Genomic DNA, 21,759 nt, shown 5'->3' on the forward strand with positions numbered 1-21,759 from the left:
GTGCAGCTCTGGAGTATAATACAGGATGTAACTCAGGATCAGTAATGTAATGTATGTACACAGTGACTGCACCAGCAGAATAGTGAGTGCAGCTCTGGAGTATAATACAGGATGTAACTCAGGATCAGTAATGTAATGTATGTACACAGTGACTGCACCAGCATAATAGTGAGTGCAGCTCTGGAGTATAATACAGGATGTAACTCAGGATCAGTACAGGATCAGTAATGTAATGTATGTACACAGTGACTGCACCAGCAGAATAGTGAGTGCAGCTCTGGAGTATAAGACAGGATGTAACGCAGGATCAGTAATGTAATGTATGTATGTACACAGTGACTGCACCAGCAGAATAGTGAGTGCAGCTCTGGAGTATAATACAGGAGGTAACTCAGGATCAGTAATGTATGTACACAGTGACTGCACCAGCAGAATAGTGAGTGCAGCTCTGGGGTATAATACAGGATGTAACTCAGGATCAGTAATGTATGTACACAGTGACTGCACCAGCAGAATAGTGAGTGCAGCTCTGGAGTATAATACAGGATGTAACTCAGGATCAGTACAGGATCAGTAATGTAATGTATATACACAGTGACTGCACCAGCAGAATAGTGAGTGCAGCTCTGGAGTATAATACAGGATGTAACTCAGGATCAGTACAGGATCAGTAATGTAATGTATATACACAGTGACTGCACCAGCAGAATAGTGAGTGCAGCTCTGGAGTATAATACAGGATGTAACACAGGATCAGTACAGGATCAGTAATGTAATGTATGTACACAGTGACTGCACCAGCAGAATAGTGAGTGCAGCTCTGGAGTATAATACAGGATGTAACTCAGGATCAGTACAGGATCAGTAATGTAATGTATATACACAGTGACTGCACCAGCAGAATAGTGAGTGCAGCTCTGGAGTATAATACAGGATGTAACACAGGATCAGTACAGGATCAGTAATGTAATGTATGTACACAGTGACTGCACCAGCAGAATAGTGAGTGCAGCTCTGGAGTATAATACAGGATGTAACTCAGGATCAGTAATGTAATGTATGTACACAGTGACTGCACCAGCAGAATAGTGAGTGCAGCTCTGGAGTATAATACAGGATGTAACTCAGGATCAGTAATGTAATGTATGTACACAGTGACTGCACCAGCAGAATAGTGAGTGCAGCTCTGGAGTGTAATACAATAGATAATGCTCAAACCTGGCAAATCAATCAGGGAACCTAATTGAGAGAATTGCTTTCCAACACACACATCATTACAAGCACTTAAAAAATATAAGTCCCAAGGATTATTTATTAGAAGAATTTTATTTGAATAAGTATGTGCCCTGTACAGGAATCACTGCCGAGATGCCAAGAACCCGGTGTAATCAGCATAAGATATGGCAGAACGAGTGCTCCTCCTGTATGATCACAATGTCGGCTCAGGTGGCAGGAGGGCGCTGGACACTTGATTGGAACATGTAATTTATCTCTAAACAATTCTGAAGAGGTTAATATATATATATATATAACTAAAATAATGGAAATGTTTGGGAGCAAGCACAACCGCTATCAGGGAATGGATCTGTATCCGTGGACCTTTGGATTTGTAAAACATTTGACGTCTCATATAAGATCCGGCCCAGATGACTCCGTATATAGGGGAGGGTGGGATCGGTGATGGGACCCCACTGATTGCTAGAACTAAAGTGCATCTTCATCAATCTCATAGATTTGAGCAGGGCTATAATTCATGACGCCTCCATTTAAGGTGTAAACCAATGTACGGACCAGTAGCCCGGACTCCAGCTAAACTGGCAAAAGTTGTGATTGGAAAAAAAAAATCAAGCTTTATACTTTATTGTAAATTAGGTATTTTTGAAGATTTTTCATTTATTGTTTTAAAGTTTCTTTTCAATTCTGTGCAGTGAAAAAAGAAACTTTACCCATTATCCAATAACTTCCAAGCAAGGTCAAGCTCCACCCACTTAGTGCAGCCCCTCCTCCTTGACTCTTCAGCTTTTCCTGAAAAGCCAGGAGGGGAAGAAGTGTAGTTTTCTCTACCAGGTGTCTAGAGGACGGTTCATTCCAGAGCATGCAGAACACTTTATAGACTGGTGTTTTTTTTTTTGCCTTATATATTTCTGGGTCGCTTTATCACAAACCGACCTGATAATTTGACCCCCATCCTGTCTAGAAACCCAATGGAGGATTTATCTTGTCCATACATATAAAAAAAAATAATAAAAAAAAAAATTCTAATTTTTAAGTTAAAAGAATAAAAAATAATTAAAAAAAAAACATTGAAAAATGTCTTCCTTTTTCAGTGACTTTTCCCCACTATGTATGACATATACAGTTTTGTGTGCGTTTTATAGTTGTAGTTTTTCCTTCTGTTTTTTTTTTGTTTGTTTTTACTGAAAGTATATCTTAAAATATAGTAAATACATGAGTCTTCAAAGACATCACAAACAAAACTCTGGGGCATTTAAAACTATGGGAGTGAATATTATTATTATTATTTTTTTTTAAGAAAGCAGATATATTTTCCAATTCTGGACAATCCCTTTAAGAGGGGTTGTTTATTTAAGGAAATGATGAGAGCAAATTAAAAAACACAAAAGGACAGACATGCCTATCTGTATGTCAGTCCACAAAGGCTTCTGAAAGCTCCAGAGAAAACAGCCTTGTAGAAATCTGCCAGAGAAAAATGGGCCTCTCGCACCCTGGTTTTCTCCTTGTTTTACCCCACATGCAGGAGATGGATGGGACTTCGTTTTGTTTGATGCCAATTGCAGTCGGCGCAGTAGGACGAGATTTCTACAATCTCCCATCTTGAGATAAACCAGCCTTAGACTTTCTTCCAAAACATTAATCTAGTAGTTCATGCTCAGAATCCGGATCATGGATTCTGAGCATGAACTACAAGATTAATATCAAGGTCTTTCTTAACTTTTAAAAATGGACCTTTAAAAAATGTTCGGCCCCCCAAAAAATAAAGAATACTTCTTATCGATCGTGTTTTTGTTGCCACGGCTCTGCACAGAGATTCATAATGTGAGGGGATTTGTATGCTTTTTTTTTTAACAAATCATTAAAGCAAATCCCGACCGATATGTAATAATTAACTTAAGATGGCGAAAGTCATGTGACACTTGCCCATTGGAAAACCATTATCACCCACCCAGCATCATCCACCCTACTTGATATGACCCTTGAAGTTTATGGAGATAAGTGGCTGCCAGCTCTACTTATCAAGGAGAGAATATTAATGGACAAGTAGAAACTGATCTCCCCAAAAATAGATGGCAGGGGAACATCTGTCAGACCCATCCGATCCTGCCTAAGTATGAGACATATGCGGCCTCAAAAAAGCCATTTATGGCCAAATTTAGTCAATGTCAAATTTAAAGGGGCCCAGCAGGTTTGTCATTTTTTTTTTTTAAGAAAATCGCTTACTGATGTCACATGTAGGATTAGGACAAAGGTGACTACGCCGTCTCTACGCTCTGACGTCATGCACGCGGTTCTGTTTGCTTATACAGTGCAAGATGCGGCCCCCTACACAATCCACAGGGGGCGCAAGGACGCCACCATCATATGATTTTGCCGTGTTAGATTGGATTAAAAAAATTAATTAATTCCCGACAAACCCCTTTAAATTAAAGTGCGGTGCTAATTTTTGTCCTTGATATGGTTAAACAGAAATATACAATTTCCTGCAAGGTAAAATTTTACTACAAATTATTACTTTGTAGTGATGCAATTTAGGGCAATGGATTATAAAAAAAAAAATATAGAAATTAATAGGAAAAAAAAATCCAATTCAAATGTCTTCACAATGTCAGGAGCCCATATGTAGGATACAAGTGCCAGTATAAGATGATTTGGATAAACCCCTTCACCCCCTCCCCCTTATATCATCCCAGAGGAGAACCCTCTCCGATTATTTGGTAACAAGCAAGTAAACCCTTATCCATTGGCCCATAATGTAACGCAGAACTTATCATTAACTTATCAATTACCATTTAGAAAAAAAAAAATGGGATTATAGGTGGAGGAGGACTATGGGCTACGTCTTCCTTTCTTCATTAGTAGGTGACACTGAATGGCGCGGATTCTGTCCTTGGCGGGGGCGAATTCTGGTTGGAGTTCCAATGTGGACTCGTACCACCTCATCGCCTTCTCAAACTCCTCCTAGGGACCGAGGGACACAAGGTTACAGGCAAACAAAGGGATTATTCTGCAGCAGTGATTTATAGCTCTATCTGACCATAGCACAATCAAACGGTTCTTCACTCACCCTCTCCGGGTCCGGCACCAATCCTTCCCTGCTGCTCTTGAGCAATTATATCAAGTTGACAGCGCTACAGCCAATAAGGGAGCTCATAAATGGGCGTCGGCCCCGGCAGAGGCGGCGTCGGCCCCGGCAGAGGCGGCCCCGGCCCCGGCAGAGGCGGCGTCGGCCCCGGCAGAGGCGGCGTCGGCCCCGGCAGAGGCGGAGTCGGCCCCGGCAGAGGTGGAGTCGGCCCCGGCGAGGATGAGTAAGGCACAGTTTACTTGTTTTAATAAAATAAACTGCACCCTGGAAACACGGGTTTTCCAAAACTGGAAAACCCCTTTACCCGATGCAGGAAATATGGGATGAAGCGACAATCCTTGCAGTTCACTAAAACACACAAAAAATATTCAGCTCTAATATTTAACCAGAAAAGTTAAAGCAAAATATAAAGACAAAAAACCCTTTTTCGTTATTCTGTCTGGACTCACCATGGCTACGTATACATTCGCCAGTGTGAAATGATTCACCACAAAGTGAGGCGCGATCTCCACCGCCATGGTGGCCACGATGATGGCGTCGTTCCATAACTTGGCATTGTGGAAGACGTTTGCTAAGCTGATGAGTGGGACGTCCTGGGAGACATAAGGAGAAATCAATACATTTTTAGGCCGTTTACACATTAGACAAACGTCTGCTGCTCCCGGTCTTGTATCGAGTGTGAATAACCCCCTTAGCCGCTGTGTCGGGAGAAGTTCTGCAACTTTCTAATAAACTTTGGGCCGATTCATCAGTCAGCTCATCTGACAGCTGATGCTGTAACTCTTATCCTGAACTCTAAAGCCCCCCATACACATTACACCAAAGTCTGCTGATAACCACGGATTCAGCCGACACGCTAATGTGTATGGGGGCGCCGGCCAACAGATTCAATGGGGAAGACATCGATCGGGCAGGTCTGATTTTGGACTGCTGATTGCTTTGTCGTACTGGAGGTCAGGACACAGGGGCGCTCAGCTGAGAAGATGGTTCAGGAGAAGAGAGATAAGAGCTACAGTTTCATGGTGGAGCCAATAGGCAGGGAGCTAAAAGTCAGAGACACAATGTGGAGATACCGGGGAATGCACAAACACCAACCAAAATCCAAGCAGCCGGGACCGACCTTCATGTGATGCGGAGCGTAGTGCAGGGCTTGACGTAAGCAGTCTATGGCTTTTTTCCCTTGGCCCTTAACTCTCCAATATAAAGCCGCCATGCTGGATAAAACCCACGATGTCTGATTCTAGAGCAGCGGAGAAACACAGGAAAGAGGAATCACGCAATAAAGCAGGTTGTCAGACGAGGGTCTCTTGTTCTACAGCCTTGGGGTCCCTCCGGGTTTCCCTCTCACTCCCCAAAGATGTGATGATAGAGAATATAGACTGTGAGCCCCGATAGGGACAGAGATAATGTCTGTACAGCGCTGTGGAATAGGGTGGCGCTATACAAGTGGGTAAAATAAAGAAGCAATATAATATATATTGACTCCTAAGGGAAGACCGCTATGGCAAAATACTGAAAGGTTGCTGCCAATCAGTGGCTGTTGATGGGCTGCAGCGGTCACATCATATAATGAATCCTTATGTACACTGGTATATTATCGCCTGGTATACAACTGGTAGGGTCTAAGACTGGAATTTTTTATGTGGTTTCCATAAAAGTCACCAGGGAAGGAGATCAGGGCTACAAGGTCCTCCTCTGTTACACAGTGCCCCCATCAGCTTTGATTGTGAGACTAAGACTTAAAGGGGTTGTCCAGTGAAAACAAGTTATCACCTATCCATTGATTGGTGGGGGTCTGACCACTGGGATCTGCACCGAGGGAACTTTTACCCCCCGTTAGAATAGGCCTGTGCGTTACAGCAGTCCTCTTTCCAGGGGCGCAGAGACAATCCCCGTTCGATCAATCAAGATCCGCCAACCATCTGAGGTCCGTGACTACCAAGTCAGCGTGTAGGAAGGGGTAAAAGGATCATCTCTAATTCGCCCTCTCCGCACTCACCTTTTCCAGCACTTTCATTATCCTGGTGCCCACCTGCTCGAGAGACTGTGGTGGGTACTTGTCCTTACCAAGGTTCTGTAAAACCTAAAAAAAAAACAAGCAAATTATTACCAGCCCCCCCGCCAGGAAGACCCTCCTAAAATTGGCGAGAGGGCACGGCACTCACCTCCTTCAGCTGGCTCTCTCCTGTGTAGTGTATGGCCGCACGGTTCGCCACCCCGTACAGGTGGTCCAGCGTGTGCATGCTGGCGGGCAGGTTGGCATTGCACAGGGGCTCTACGCCAGGTTCCTGCAGATTGGTGGCGAAATCCACGTGTTCTGTAATACTACAAGCGCAAAGAGACATTGAGACGGGGGAAGGAGAATAAAAATAGAGCAAAATTCCTTTTATCCAAAATGTGATAATCTGGAAGTGAACTGTAAAATAATACGGAAGACCAGAAACTGGAGACGACCCGAGCGCAGACCCGAGCGCAGACCCGAGCGCAGACCCGAGAGCAGACCCGAGAGCAGACCCGAGAGCAGACCCGAGAGCAGACCCGAGAGCAGACCCGAGAGCAGACCCGAGAGCAGACCCGAGAGCAGACCCGAGAGCAGACCCGAGAGCAGACCCGAGAGCAGACCCGAGAGCAGACCCGAGAGCAGACCCGAGCGCAGACCCGAGCGCAGACCCGAGCGCAGACCCGAGCGCAGACCCGAGCGCAGACCCGAGCGCAGACCCGAGCGCACCTTGGTACTTACTCTATATTTTTAGCAGACACGGCCAACCAGGTGCTGGCCACAGTGGACAGTTCGACACGGCGCAGCTTCAGGCACTCATCAGGACTTGGCCACCCGAGGCTACGGTAATCCGGTCTCCGGCCTAAAAACAGTCAAATGTTATAGAAATTATTTCCAGACAGACTGACACATTGTAGCAAAGCAGCAGAGAGACTTGTGCAGCCCTTGTAAAAAAGAAGAATGTTCTCATTCACTGACAGCAAGCAGATGTTAATCCAATGATAAATATAAAAGTTTTTTTTTTCCATATAAATGGTTAAAATTGCAAAGTGTAGAAACAAGAGAAAATCCAATTCACTCATCTCCGCTCGTAGAAATGGAGGGATCATTTGTGCAGTCTCTCCAAACAGAAAATAGTCCGAGATCCTTCTCTGATAACTTAAAGCGCACCTGTCAGCAGGATTGTGCTCAGTAAACCACATACACTGTCAGGTGGGCGACATTACACTGATTAAAATGATACCTTGGTTGATGAAATCCGTCCTGTGGTTCTTGTGTAATCTTTACTTTCAGTTTGGAGATAATGATATGCCCGTGCTCTGGGGCGGCCTGTGGGGGGCGCTCTAGTCATAAGAGCATACAGATGAATATATAAGCAGAGCACCAGATAGAGCGCATCCCCCACAGGCCGCCCAGAAAAACTAGAATATCATTATCTCCAAACTGAAAGTAAAGATTACACAAGAACTACAAGACTGATTTCATCAACAAAGGTATCATTTTAATCAGTACAACGTGTTTCGCGGTCAGTGCTGCCTCTTCATCAGATCTACTCCCCCAGTAGGGGGAAGAGGAGGCTGGGTTATCTTGCAATCCCCCAGTGGGGGGAGGGGGGGTTATTTTGCAATCCCCCAGTGTGGGGAGGGGGGGTTATCTTGCAATCCCCCAGTAGGAGGGGGTTATTTTGTAATCCCCCAGTAGGAGGATGGGGTCTCATCCTCCCCCAGTAGGATGGGGGGGGTCTCATCCTCCCCCAGTAGGCACGTCAGATATTTTTACAGGTACAAGTTAAAAGTTTTGTTCACATATAGTGATTTTTCAGTATTTTTGTCAATGACTTCAAGGGGGGAAAAAAAAAAAAAAAAAACTTGGAGCATTAAAAATTTCTGACCACGAATTTTGTCGCAGTGTTGCAGTGCAGCCATCGCCAAAAGCAAAATATAGGGCTTTTTTTTTTTTTTTTTTCTATTTATCACCATTTACTAGATGGCTACTTACAGTCAGTGAATGAACACATCATTCTTCACATAAGGAGGCTGAAACGCGTGCAGACCTAAGGTTATTGTCACACATTATGTCTTCCTGATTACTTTACAGTAGCAAGAACAGAGCAGGAAAAAAGTACAGAAATCTGTTTGGGATATACCGCCAAGTAAACGGCATTTTTTAATCTTTAACAGTATGGTGGAGTTCTGCATCTGCCCGATATAAACGGTCCTCATCCTTTACATTAGTCTGGCCATCGCCAACCCCGGGATATATTACATGGCGTTCCAGATGCAATATTTTTGAGGATGGAATAGCGGTGACCTATGTGGTGCAAGGGGCCGTTTGGTCATGGGGGGGGGGGCACAAAATGGCGATTCCCGTCACTTTGGTCACATTCAGACCTATAGGGCGAGATACCCAACACTAGTCATGATCAAGGCATCGAATAAGTGTAAATCCATCTTGGAAATATCAGGTCATACAAAGCATATTGTGATGTTCTGCAGCAGCTGAGGAGTGTAAAAAAAAAAAAATAATAAATATTACATACGATTGGTTGCTATTTTTTTTAAAATGTTTTCTTTTATTCTGCGCATGAAAAAATAAAGTAATGTTGGAAAAGTTTGGACATTTGATACAAAAAATAAACTTTTTTTCCACTTTTATTTGCAGAAAGGGAAATAACATTTTTTTTTTCTGATAATCCCTTAAAAAAATTGAAGCCTGATGTCTGGTGCGATACTTTAGTATTGGAAAGTATTGTCATTTATCGATTCCAATAAATTCTAAAGGGCCCGAGATTGCCAGGACAATCCATCTGATGTGGGCATCTAAGGGGTTAAACCTCTGCACTTCTCGTGGCATTTATACTTGGGTGCCCGCGGTATAACAAGGCTGGCACTGGCCGTGTGTGACGTGGGGTTGATCATCAAGTAAAGAGTGGGGTTATGGGGGGTGCAATGGTCCGGGCAATGGAAACTAAAGTTCTTCTAAATAACAGATGATTGCAAGAAACAATAATTTAATACTTAAATGAAATCAACAAACAGAGAGCCCTAGGGCTCGGATCTCCGGGAGACAGGCAGCCCAGATGAGCATGTTTACCTGGAGGACCAGGAGACGGTATTTTTGGCCCACTGATTTCAAGTGCAGCTTGAAAGTCATCATTATTTCCATCAATGACGTCTTCTCCGACTGCCTCGGAGAGGTCTGCAGCATTAGAGCCATCTGCCTTCGGCTTCTTTATGCGTTTCACCTGGAAAGTAATCTTAAAAGGATGATAAAAAAAAAAAACAACTCAATAAAGTTGAGGCAAGAAAAACAAAAAGTTAAAACTACACAGAAAAACTCAGTGGCAGTCCAACCAACTTATGATCCTAAACATACCCATTCCGCCTCCTCGTCATCGTCACAATCACCAAAGCAGGATCCCGACTGACCATCCGGAGATCCTTTCTTCAGGACTCTAATTCCTTGGAGGTCCATACGGCGACCTTTCAGCTCCAGAGCGCCCTCAAAAGCTTCAAGAGGCCATGAATTCTCAAACTCATCCACAAGAGCAAGCATCTCCTCCGATATCGGAGCCTCCGGGGTCGACTCCTCTGTATTGTTGGTTTCAGCCATAATAACATCTGAAAAAAATATATAGAGATAGTAAAGGCCTGTGTAAGTTCACCTCCAAGCACTGCAACTTATGTACTGATCCAGAGCTGCACTCACTATTCTGCTGGTGCAGTCACTGTGTACATACATTACATTACTGATTCTGAGTTACATCCTGTATTATACTCCAGAGCTGCACTCACTATTCTGCTGGTGGAGTCACTGTGTACATACATTACATTACTGATCCTGAGTTACATCCTGTATTATACTCCAGAGCTGCACTCACTATTCTGCTGGTGCAGTCACTGTGTACATACATTACATTACTGATCCTGAGTTACATCCTGTATTATACTCCAGAGCTGCACTCACTATTCTGCTGGTGCAGTCACTGTGTACATACATTACATGACTGATCCTGAGTTACATCCTGTATTATACCCCAGAGCTGCACTTACTATTCTGCTGGTGCAATCACTGTGTACATACATTACATGACTGTTCCTGTACTGATCCTGAGTTACATCCTGTATTATACTCCAGAGCTGCACTCACTATTCTGCTGGTGCAGTCACTGTGCACATACATTACATTACTGATCCTAAGTTACATCCTGTATTATACTCCAGAGCTGCACTCACTATTCTGCTGGTGCAGTCACTGTGTACATACATTACATTACTGATCCGGAGTTACATCCTGTATTATACTCCAGAGCTGTACTCATTATTCTGCTGGTGGAGTCACGGACAGGGTGTTTGGTGTATTAATAAGAAGACTAATTTATCATTATTTTTAGGTGTCCTACAACTCCTTAGTGACCATTCATGTATGCACACCCACATAGCGCCCTCCCCAGGCCATTGCTTACTTTCTAGATGCAAAGTGGAGCCGGTTGTCCTTTCCTCCATTGGAGATTTGTTGTCCTCTTGTGAGTAACTCTGGAAGTATTTCTGTGAGTTCTGCCCCTTTTCCTGATTATGACAATGCCCTGAAAATACAAAATGCAAGACGTCTGTATTTGCAGTACGTTCAACAAGCAGAAGGGGCGAGTTCGTACTCTCATCTCCCAAGCAAGGTCTAGAAACTTGCTGGCGAGGCGTAAGTGGTATGTGAATGTTCCAACAATGTACAGCAGTGGCTGCAACCTATGGGAGACTACAACTCCAAATATGTTTAGTTTTAACAGTTTAGACAATTTGCTGTCCCCGACATCAGACTTGTGAGTTGGCACAGGACGAAAGTCTGTGAATGAGGAGAGGCGCCGGCCTATTTAGTAACACGCACCGAAAGAAAGCAGAGAGTTCGTCAGTAGACGGCGAGGTGCTCACAGGTCTTATGGTGACGAAAAGCGTTACATCTGCCACCAGTCACTCAGATGACTCTTAATAGCTATGACAAGCGTCAGAAAGCCAAGAGCCAATTATGTGTCCTTACATGACTCAGTGCAGGATGCTGCCATATACCGGCCATCGTGTGACCGGCGTCATCATCCAGCAGCTGCAGCAGCACAGTGTTACCGGCCTGACGCTGCAGACTACATGGCTCCCCGTACAGAAAAATCACATCCAAATATAAAATCCAGCTACAATGTAACATCAAAGGTAACCAAAGACGATAAAATACTGATCACCAGCCCCATATATCACTGTAAACCGCCACACCCTGCTACATCAGTACAGGAGGAGGAGGAAACAAGCAACACTCCCTGCATGATATATGTGGCAGATCTCACAGAGCAAGCAGGAAAAACAGAGATCAGCTCTGAAGAATCTACAGAGATCAGCTCAGGAGTACAATACAGGATGTAACGCAGGATCAATAATGTATGTACACAGTGACTGCACCAGCAGAATAGTGAGTGCAGCTCTGGAGTATAATACAGGATGTAACTCAGGATCAGTAATGTAATGTATGTACAGTGACTGCACCAGCAGAATAGTGAGTGCAGCTCTGGGGTATAATACAGGATGTAACTCCGGATCAGTATAGGATCAGTAATGTAATGTATGTACACAGTGACTGCACCAGCAGAATAGTGAGTGCAGCTCTGGAGTATAATACAGGATGTAACGCAGGATCAATAATGTAATGTATGTCCACAGTGACTGCACCAGCAGAATAGTGAGTGCAGCTCTGGAGTATAATACAGGATGTAACGCAGGATCAGTAATGTATGTACACAGTGACTGCACAAGCAGAATAGTGAGTGCAGCTCTGGAGTATAATACAGGATGTAACGCAGGATCAGTAATGTATGTACACAGTGACTGCACAAGCAGAATAGTGAGTGCAGCTCTGGAGTATAATACAGGATGTAACGCAGGATCAGTAATGTATGTACACAGTGACTGCACAAGCAGAATAGTGAGTGCAGCTCTGGAGTATAATACAGGATGTAACGCAGGATCAGTAATGTATGTACACAGTGACAGAACCAGCAGAATAGTGAGTGCAGCTCTGGAGTATAATACAGGATGTAACGCAGGATCAGTAATGTATGTACACAGTGACTGCACCAGCAGAATAGTGAGTGCAGCTCTGGAGTATAATACAGGATGTAACTCAGGATCAGTAATGTAATGTATGTACACAGTGACTGCACCAGCAGAATAGTGAGTGCAGCTCTGGAGTATAATACAGGATGTAACTCAGGATCAGTAATGTAATGTATGTACACAGAGACTGCACCAGCAGAATAGTGAGTGCAGCTCTGGAGTATAATACAGGATGTAACTCAGGATCAGTAATGTAATGTATGTACACAGTGACTGCACCATCAGAATAGTGAGTGCAGCTCTGGAGTATAATACAGGGTGTAACTCAGGATCAGTAATGTAATGTATGTACACAGTGACTGCACCAGCAGAATAGTGAGTGCAGCTCTGGAGTATAATATAAGAATGTAACTCAGGATCAGTAATGTAATGTATGTACACAGTGACTGTACCAGCAGAATAGTGAGTGCAGCTCTGGAGTATAATACAGGATGTAACTCAGGATCAGTAATGTATGTACACAGTGACTCCACCAGCAGAATAGTGAGTGCAGCTCTGGAGTATAATACAGGATGTAACTTCGGATCAGTAATGTAATGTATGTACACAGTGACTGCACCAGCAGAATAGTGAGTGCAGCTCTGGAGTATAATACAGGATGTAAAGCAGGATCAGTAATGTAATGTATGTACACAGTGACTGCACCAGCAGAATAGTGAGTGCAGCTCTGGAGTATAATACAGGATGTAACGCAGGATCAGTAGAGGATCAGTAATGTAATGTGTGTACACAGTGACTGCAGCAGCAGAAAAGTGAGTGCAGCTCTGGAGTATAATACAGGATGTAACTCAGGATCAGTAATGTAATGTATGTACACAGTGACAGCAGCACAATAGTGAGTGCAGCTCTGGAGTATAATACAGGATGTAACTCAGGATTAGTAATGTAATGTATGTACACAGTGACTGCACCAGCAGAATAGTGAGTGCAGCTCTGGGGTATAATACAGGATGTTACTCAGGATCAGTAATGTAATGTATGTACACAGTGACCGCACCAGCAGAATAGTGAGTGCAGCTCTGGAGTATAATACAGGATATAACTCAGGATCAGTAATGTAATGTATGTACACAGTGACTGCACCATCAGAATAGTGAGTGCAGCTCTGGAGTATAATACAGGGTGTAACTCAGGATCAGTAATGTAATGTATGTACACAGTGACTGCACCAGCAGAATAGTGAGTGCAGCTCTGGAGTATAATATAAGAATGTAACTCAGGATCAGTAATGTAATGTATGTACACAGTGACTGTACCAGCAGAATAGTGAGTGCAGCTCTGGAGTATAATACAGGATGTAACTCAGGATCAGTAATGTATGTACACAGTGACTCCACCAGCAGAATAGTGAGTGCAGCTCTGGAGTATAATACAGGATGTAACTTCGGATCAGTAATGTAATGTATGTACACAGTGACTGCACCAGCAGAATAGTGAGTGCAGCTCTGGAGTATAATACAGGATGTAAAGCAGGATCAGTAATGTAATGTATGTACACAGTGACTGCACCAGCAGAATAGTGAGTGCAGCTCTGGAGTATAATACAGGATGTAACGCAGGATCAGTAGAGGATCAGTAATGTAATGTGTGTACACAGTGACTGCAGCAGCAGAAAAGTGAGTGCAGCTCTGGAGTATAATACAGGATGTAACTCAGGATCAGTAATGTAATGTATGTACACAGTGACAGCAGCACAATAGTGAGTGCAGCTCTGGAGTATAATACAGGATGTAACTCAGGATTAGTAATGTAATGTATGTACACAGTGACTGCACCAGCAGAATAGTGAGTGCAGCTCTGGGGTATAATACAGGATGTTACTCAGGATCAGTAATGTAATGTATGTACACAGTGACCGCACCAGCAGAATAGTGAGTGCAGCTCTGGAGTATAATACAGGATGTAACTCAGGATTAGTAATGTAATGTATGTACACAGTGACTGCACCAGCAGAATAGTGAGTGCAGCTCTGGAGTATAATACAGGATGTAACTCAGGATCAGTAATGTAATGTATGTACACAGTGACTGCACCAGCAGAATAGTGAGTGCAGCTCTGGAGTATAATACAGGATGTAACTCAGGATCAGTACAGGGTCAGTAATGTAATGTATGTACACAATGACTGCACCAGCAGAATAGTGAGTGCAGCTCTGGAGTATAATACAGGATGTAACTCAGGATCAGTAATGTAATGTATGTACACAGTGACTGCACCAGCAGAATAGTGAGTGCAGCTCTGGAGTATAATACAGGATGTAACTCAGGATCAGTAATGTAATGTATGTACACAATGACTGCACCAGCAGAATAGTGAGTGCAGCTATGGGGTATAATACAGGAGGTAACTCAGGATCAGTAATGTAATGTATGTACACAGTGACTGCACCAGCAGAATAGTGAGTGCTGCTCTGGAGTATAATACAGGATGTAACCCAGGATCAGTACAGGATCAGTAATGTAATGTATGTACACAGTGACTGCACCAGCAGAATAGTGATTGCAGCTCTGGAGTTTAATACAGGATGAAACTCATGATCAGTAATCTAATGTATGTACACAGTGACTGCACCAGCAGAATAGTGAGTGCAGCTCTGGAGTATAATACAGGATGTAACTCAGGATCAGTAATGTAATGTATGTACACAGTGACTGCACCAGCAGAATAGTGAGTGCAGCTCTGGAGTATAATACAGGATGTAACTCAGGATCAGTACAGGATCAGTAATGTAATGTACGTACACAGTGACTGCACCAGCAGAATAGTGAGTGCAGCTCTGGAGTATAATACAGGATGTAACTCAGGATCAGTACAGGATCAGTAATGTAATGTATGTACACAGTGACTGCACCAGCAGAATAGTGAGTGCAGCTTTAAAGAACAAAAAAAAAAAATCTGCAACACTGTAAACCATCTTTTATTATAAGCCTGTAATTTGTACTCTTCCAACAAATTTTACTTCCGGCTTGGGATGAGGAAGGCACCACCTCACAGACTGTATTGCGGGTCTTATGTACTACATAGGGCTTGTTCACACTGCTTTATATACACTCCGGTCTCCTGACACACACACAAATGTACTGACCGATGTACGATGCTGTATACCATTCACCTGCACAAGTCACCCATAGATTCTCATTGCTATACTACTTGCAATATTTCTACAGCTATAGGAACATCATACATGGATTTATTATTGAGTATGTGAGAATGATTTGCTGGATTTTCTTGATGAAGCTAATTTTTTAATGAATGTTTTTTTTTTTTTACTTATTTTCTAAGCCACGGTAAATTTAGTCAGTAATATTGTTTTTGCAAAACATATATTTTTGCCTATTTCTAAATAACTGAAACTTTAGAGACGAACGACGTTTTCTGTAGTCTCTGATGAGCATAAAACATCATAGATAAAAGAGCGGCTTTAGGTCTAATTCCATTAATTTCTGCGCAGACAGGGATATTCGTCACTAACCGGTGGAGGACGACGCAGCCTCCGCTCCCCTATTAACCACAATCTGTTTTACACTTATATGTAACAAACGACAGAAGACGTGTAATTCATGAGAGCCGTGACGCGCCACTCCGGCCTTGAAAGCTAAAATTAGCCCTGGAGTTCACATCAAGGAAACGAGAATTTTTTTTCAATGCAATGAAGCAGTTTACTGACAATTTACATCTCTGCTCTTCATCAGACGAGACTTCACGATGACAACGACGGTGATGTCACATACCCTGCCGCAGATCGCTCGGCCAACGCCACGAAAAACATTGCCCAACACATCATTTCCATGAAGCTTTCACAATCATATTAACGTCACGCAATAAAATTATTTTTAATTTTTCTAACCATTTCTCAAAATGGAGGAAAAAAATGTCCTTATTACAGAGATCGGTGCCTTCTACTGTACTCATAACCACAACTACTATACTACTGCTCCTATGTACAAGAATATAACTACTATAATACTGCCCCCTATGTATAAGAATATAACTACTATAATACTGCCCCCTATGTACAAGAATATAACTACTATAATACTGCCTCCTATGTACAAGAATATAACTACTATAATACTGCCCCCTATGTATAAGAATATAACTACTATAATACTGCCCCCTATGTACAAGAATATAACTACTATAATACTGCCTCCTATGTATAAGAATATAACTACTATAATACTGCCCCCTATGTACAAGAATATAACTGCTATAATACTGCCCCTATGTACAAGAACATAACTACTATAATACTGCCCCCTATGTACAAGAATATAACTACTATAATACTGCTCCTATGTACAAGAATATAACTACTATAATACTGCCCCCTATGTACAAGAATATAACTACTATAATACTGCTCCTATGTACAAGAATATAACTACTATAATACTGCTTCTATGTACAAGAATATAACTACTATAATACTGCTTCTATGTACAAGAATATAACTACTATAATACTGCTTCTATGTACAAGAATATAACTACTATAATACTGCTTCTATGTACAAGAATATAACTACTATAATACTGCCCCTATGTACAAGAATATAACTACTATAATACTGCTCCTATGTACAAGAATATAACTACTATAATACTGCCCCCTATGTACAAGAATATAACTACTATAATACTGCTCCTATGTACAAGAATATAACTACTATAATACTGCTTCTATGTACAAGAATATAACTACTATAATACTGCTTCTATGTACAAGAATATAACTACTATAATACTGCCCCTATGTACAAGAATATAACTACTATAATACTGCTCCTATGTACAAGAATATAACTACTATAATACTGCCCCTATGTACAAGAATATAACTACTATAATACTGTCCCCTATGTACAAGAATATAACTACTATAATACTGTCCCCTATGTACAAGAATATAACTACTATAATACTGCTCCTATGTACAAGAATATAACTACTATAATACTGCTCCCTATGTACAAGAATATAACTACTATAATACTGCCCCTATGTACAAGAATATAACTACTATAATACTGCCCCCTATGTACAAAAATATAACTACTATAATACTGCTCCTATGTACAAGAATATAACTACTATAATACTGCTCCCTATGTACAAGAATATAACTACTATAATACTGCTCCTATGTACAAGAATATAACTATTATAATACTGCTCCCTATGTACAAGAATATAACTACTATAATACTGCCCCTATGTACAAGAATATAACTACTATAATACTGCCCCCTATGTACAAGAATATAACTACTATAATACTGCCCCCTATGTACAAGAATATAACTACTATAATACTGTCCCCTATGTACAAGAATATAACTACTATAATACTGCTCCCATGTACAAAAATATAACTACTATAATACTGCTCCTATGTACAAGAATATAACTACTATAATACTGCTCCCTATGTACAAGAATATAACTACTATAATACTGCTCCCTATGTACAAGAATATAACTACTATAATACTGCCCCTATGTACAAGAATATAACTACTATAATACTGCCCCCTATGTACAAGAATATAACTACTATAATACTGCTCCTATGTACAAGAATATAACTACTATAATACTGCCCCTATGTACAAGAATATAACTACTATAATACTGCTCCTATGTACAGGAATATAACTACTATAATACTGCCCCCTATGTACAGGAATATAATTACTATATCACTGCCCCCTGTGAATCTTATGATAGAGTATTTTGATACGTTATTGCGTGTTCCCCGCCATCCTCTGCTGCAGTGGTAATGATTATGGGGGTAGTCTCAGTGCACTGCATGTCCTTAGGTGCCCCCTGGGTTTGGTCCTTTCGCCCCACCTGTGCCATCTTCCATCAGACTTCTAGGTGGGGTGGGTGCTGGGGGGCGAGTGTATATGACTTGCATCTTGCAGCACAAAGGGAGGGGATCTAAATATAGTCTGCTGAATAATGAATGGGGTTCTGCTTATTCTCCATGACACGACTGTGACTCCCCTGTGCCGCTCCTCTCATATCCCTTCTGACACCGGCTCCATGTGTGACGTGAAAGCATTAGTGACTTCCCTCCGCTCTCCGGGCCCAAACACTGAGCTAAATTTAACTCTCCAGCTCCGTGTGCAGATAAGAGACTAGAAAATGTGATTGCGGATGCGTCTCACATGCGGCGGGCGCTGCCGCTACATATAGAGAGGGCGGCCGTGCCCAGAATATTAATGACGGCCTCAGACAGCTCGGCTTCCAGCGGAGATCACGAGCCAGAGATGGAGGGAGGGGACGATGAGCAAGGAGAGCGCGAAGACGACAGAAAGGACATCATAAAAGACACCAGAGCTGAGCCATCCCAGGATTCCCTCCCATACAGCATGCTGAGACTTCTAGTTCCACCCAACCGCAATTATCGGCATTGTTACATATTCTAAAGGATCTATCCACATGACAGATAATAAAGGGGTTTATCCGGCCACGTCGGTGCCGACTATATTGTGACCCCCGAAAGCCTGTCGAGCAGGTATCCTGACTAAGGGTATGTTCACACGTCGCGTTTTAGCCATGAAAAATGAAGCATCTTACTGTAACCAGCAAAGTGAATGAGATTTCTTAAGTCTCATGCACATGTTGCTTATTTTTTTTCCTTGCAGATTTTAAGCGGTGTCAAATCTGCAGCACGTCAATTCTTTCAGCATTTTATATTTTATGGGGGAAAAAAAATGCTTTAAAAAGAAAAAGACGAGTCAAAAATGTGCTTTTGTCGTGCAGCTTTCTTTGTGCTAAGAGACACTTTTTTTTTGTTGTAGAAAAGTCTGTGTGTCACCCCAGGCCTGGATGCCACAAATATTAAAGGCTGTGTCTGAGAGCAGGAGGGAGGTTCCCTGGTTAGGGACAATTAGCATACAGCACCTCCTGTCCCAGGCCAGTAGGGGGAGCTGGCTGCCCCTATAAAAGCTGGTACTGGGGGCAGGGTTAGAGAGAACTGGACGACCTAGCTAAGGACTGAGACTAGTCCCAGAGACGGAGGGACAGTTCAGCTGTAGCCAAGGAGTCCGTGAGGCAGAGGAGAAGCTGCGAGCCAGGGACAGAGGCGACGAGAGCCGGTCCTGGCTGAGAGAACCACACAACCGGACATTGGGGTCCGGGGCTGTCAGGGTTGCAAGCCCAGCAGCAGAGAACCAACCCGCGAGGGATTTCAGGTCCCTTGGCCTAAGAAGCCTGGAGGCTCCGCCACACAGAGGGACCGGTACAGCGAGGAGAAAGCAAAAGGTACCTAAGGCCCGAGTCGCAAGCCATACAGGCGAAGTACATGGCCAGCTCAGGGACGTGGGCTATTACACCACGAAAAGGGGGATAGTCAGCAAGGGCAGAGAGAGAACGGTAGGCCTACACACTCACCCTGACCAGTGGGCTCGCCCGAATGCTCTCAGATACCCAGGCCCATTCCTGCCCGGTACTCCTGTTGGGTCAGTAGTAATACCTACAATAAAGACCCTGGACTGTTTGAAGCGGACTCTGAACTCTTATTACTGCGGCCTGCACTATCACCCCCAGCATTCACCTACACTGCCCTGAGGCTACACTCTTCCCGTGGGGAGTTGTCCTACCCCTGTGCTGCACACCAACATCAGCCTCAGCAGTCTGCCTAGCAGCGGCGGTCATCCCTGACCGCAATCCACGGGTGGCGTAGTCGGACATTCAAAACACTGATAAATAGACTGCCACAATTTGGTCTGACCACCCTGAGCCACGGGATCGGGTTGCCACTACTACCCCCGGCATCGCATAGAAGCCCGGTTCCGGGTGCTCCCACGGCCCAGGGGGCGAGTCATCTGCAGCAAATACTTAAAAGGGATTTTCCCACAAACAAAATTAATTTTAAAATTGACTTTAATCAGTAGATCTTGGAAAAATAATAAGTTCCACAATTGGATGTGTTTAAATAGAATGTTCCTGCGCTGAGATAATCTTATAAATGTGCCCCTGCTGTGTACTGTGTAATGTCTGACCGTACAGGAACATGGTCTGATCATACCACATCTCCTGGCATCCGCAAAGGCTTGAAATGTAAAATTATTAATTCAATAGGAAAGCATATTTTAATCATTGCTACTGAAAGCTTTGTGCACCTCATCAGAATTGTTCCCCCCCAACCATTGTAAAATAAGATTAAATAGCAAAATTTTAAAACTTTACGATTTTTGCAATAAACCAATGAAACAAGAACAATGCAAATACACTCCAATTAATAATGGAAAAACTAAGTTGCGGAATGATGAAAATCACAGGATGGAGACGGGTTACTGATTTGCAAATGATGGAAAAATGGAAACAATAGAAAACATCACGATTTCTTCAGTCTGGAGTATGGACCACGTGTAGAAATCCCAGCTCCTCCAGCCTCGGCTGCTATCAATGAAGCTATTAATGGTCGCCTGAGGAAGGTTCTGCTGCTGAATGTACTTGGGCAAATTATCAAGATCCTCTGCTGGCAGCTCCTGTGTAATCACCGACCAATGACGTCCCAGATGTGCTCGATGGAAACAAGTCTGGAGATGCTGCAGCCATGGGAGCAGGTTTAAGCCCAGCAGGCGTCTCACAATAGCACCAGAAACAGGCGGCCTGGGAATGTCATGTTGGAAAACTGCTCTTGGGACACTCTGGAGAAATGGCCGCACCGCTGCTTCCACCACCAAATCAATGTACCGCTGAGCTGTTAGTGACCTGGGATGGAAACTAGAGTCCGACTACCGTACATTATGCCACCCCACCCCATAACCCTGGGAGTAGGACCCATGTGACATTCCCTTGTGAAGGTCTGTCGGAAGATCCAATAACACTCAATCTTCAGCTTCCTCACAGAAAGAATGACACTTTCTCTTAGGATTTACTAATAGTTTCAACCGAATATATTGGCCTTAATAAAAATGCATTTCAGCCCCTGAGCACCAACAAGCCCCCACCCCTTGCTTCACTGTAGGCATCACCGAACTACTGCCATCCTTCACTGTAGGCATCACCGAACTACTGCCATCCTTCACTGTAGGCATCACCAAACCTCCATCATGTATCATTGAGCTGCCATGCTTCATTACATGCATCACTGACCCACCGCCATCCTTCACTCTAGGCATCACAGAGCCCCCGCCATTCTTCAGTGTAGGCATCACAAAACCCCCATCATATACCACTGAACCAGTGCCGTGCTTCACGGAGCCAGGGCCATGCTTCATTATATGCATTACTGAGTCAGTCACCACCATGCTTAATAATAGGCATCACCGA

General features: G+C 43.1%; 1 protein-coding gene across 2 annotated transcripts in view; it reads right to left on the reverse strand.

The window, feature by feature from the left end:
• Positions 1–1,307: 1,307 nt before the first annotated feature.
• Positions 1,308–21,759, reverse strand: part of TTC17 (tetratricopeptide repeat domain 17) — a 65,023-nt gene continuing 44,571 nt past the window's right edge. The window contains exons 17-26 of one of the 2 annotated variants that reach the window (XR_012252662.1): positions 10,786–10,905; positions 9,696–9,940; positions 9,414–9,576; positions 7,062–7,182; positions 6,487–6,646; positions 6,321–6,404; positions 5,442–5,561; positions 4,771–4,914; positions 4,304–4,669; positions 4,068–4,197 (exon numbers count right to left, since the gene is read on the reverse strand). Coding sequence is in view for 1 of the 2 variants with exons in the window: in XM_073658169.1 (XP_073514270.1) it covers positions 4,066–4,197; positions 4,771–4,914; positions 5,442–5,561; positions 6,321–6,404; positions 6,487–6,646; positions 7,062–7,182; positions 9,414–9,576; positions 9,696–9,940; positions 10,786–10,905 (1,289 nt within the window). In the remaining variant the exon portion in view is untranslated. Of the gene's footprint in view, positions 4,198–4,303; positions 4,670–4,770; positions 4,915–5,441; positions 5,562–6,320; positions 6,405–6,486; positions 6,647–7,061; positions 7,183–9,413; positions 9,577–9,695; positions 9,941–10,785; positions 10,906–21,759 lie in introns of both variants that reach the window. The other variant, XM_073658169.1, reaches the window with a different exon arrangement.

The sequence above is a fragment of the Phyllobates terribilis genome, unplaced genomic scaffold (assembly GCF_046119375.1).
Source record: "Phyllobates terribilis strain yellow unplaced genomic scaffold, ASM4611937v1 Scaffold_13__5_contigs__length_258822181, whole genome shotgun sequence".
Taxonomy (NCBI): Eukaryota; Metazoa; Chordata; class Amphibia; order Anura; family Dendrobatidae; genus Phyllobates; species Phyllobates terribilis.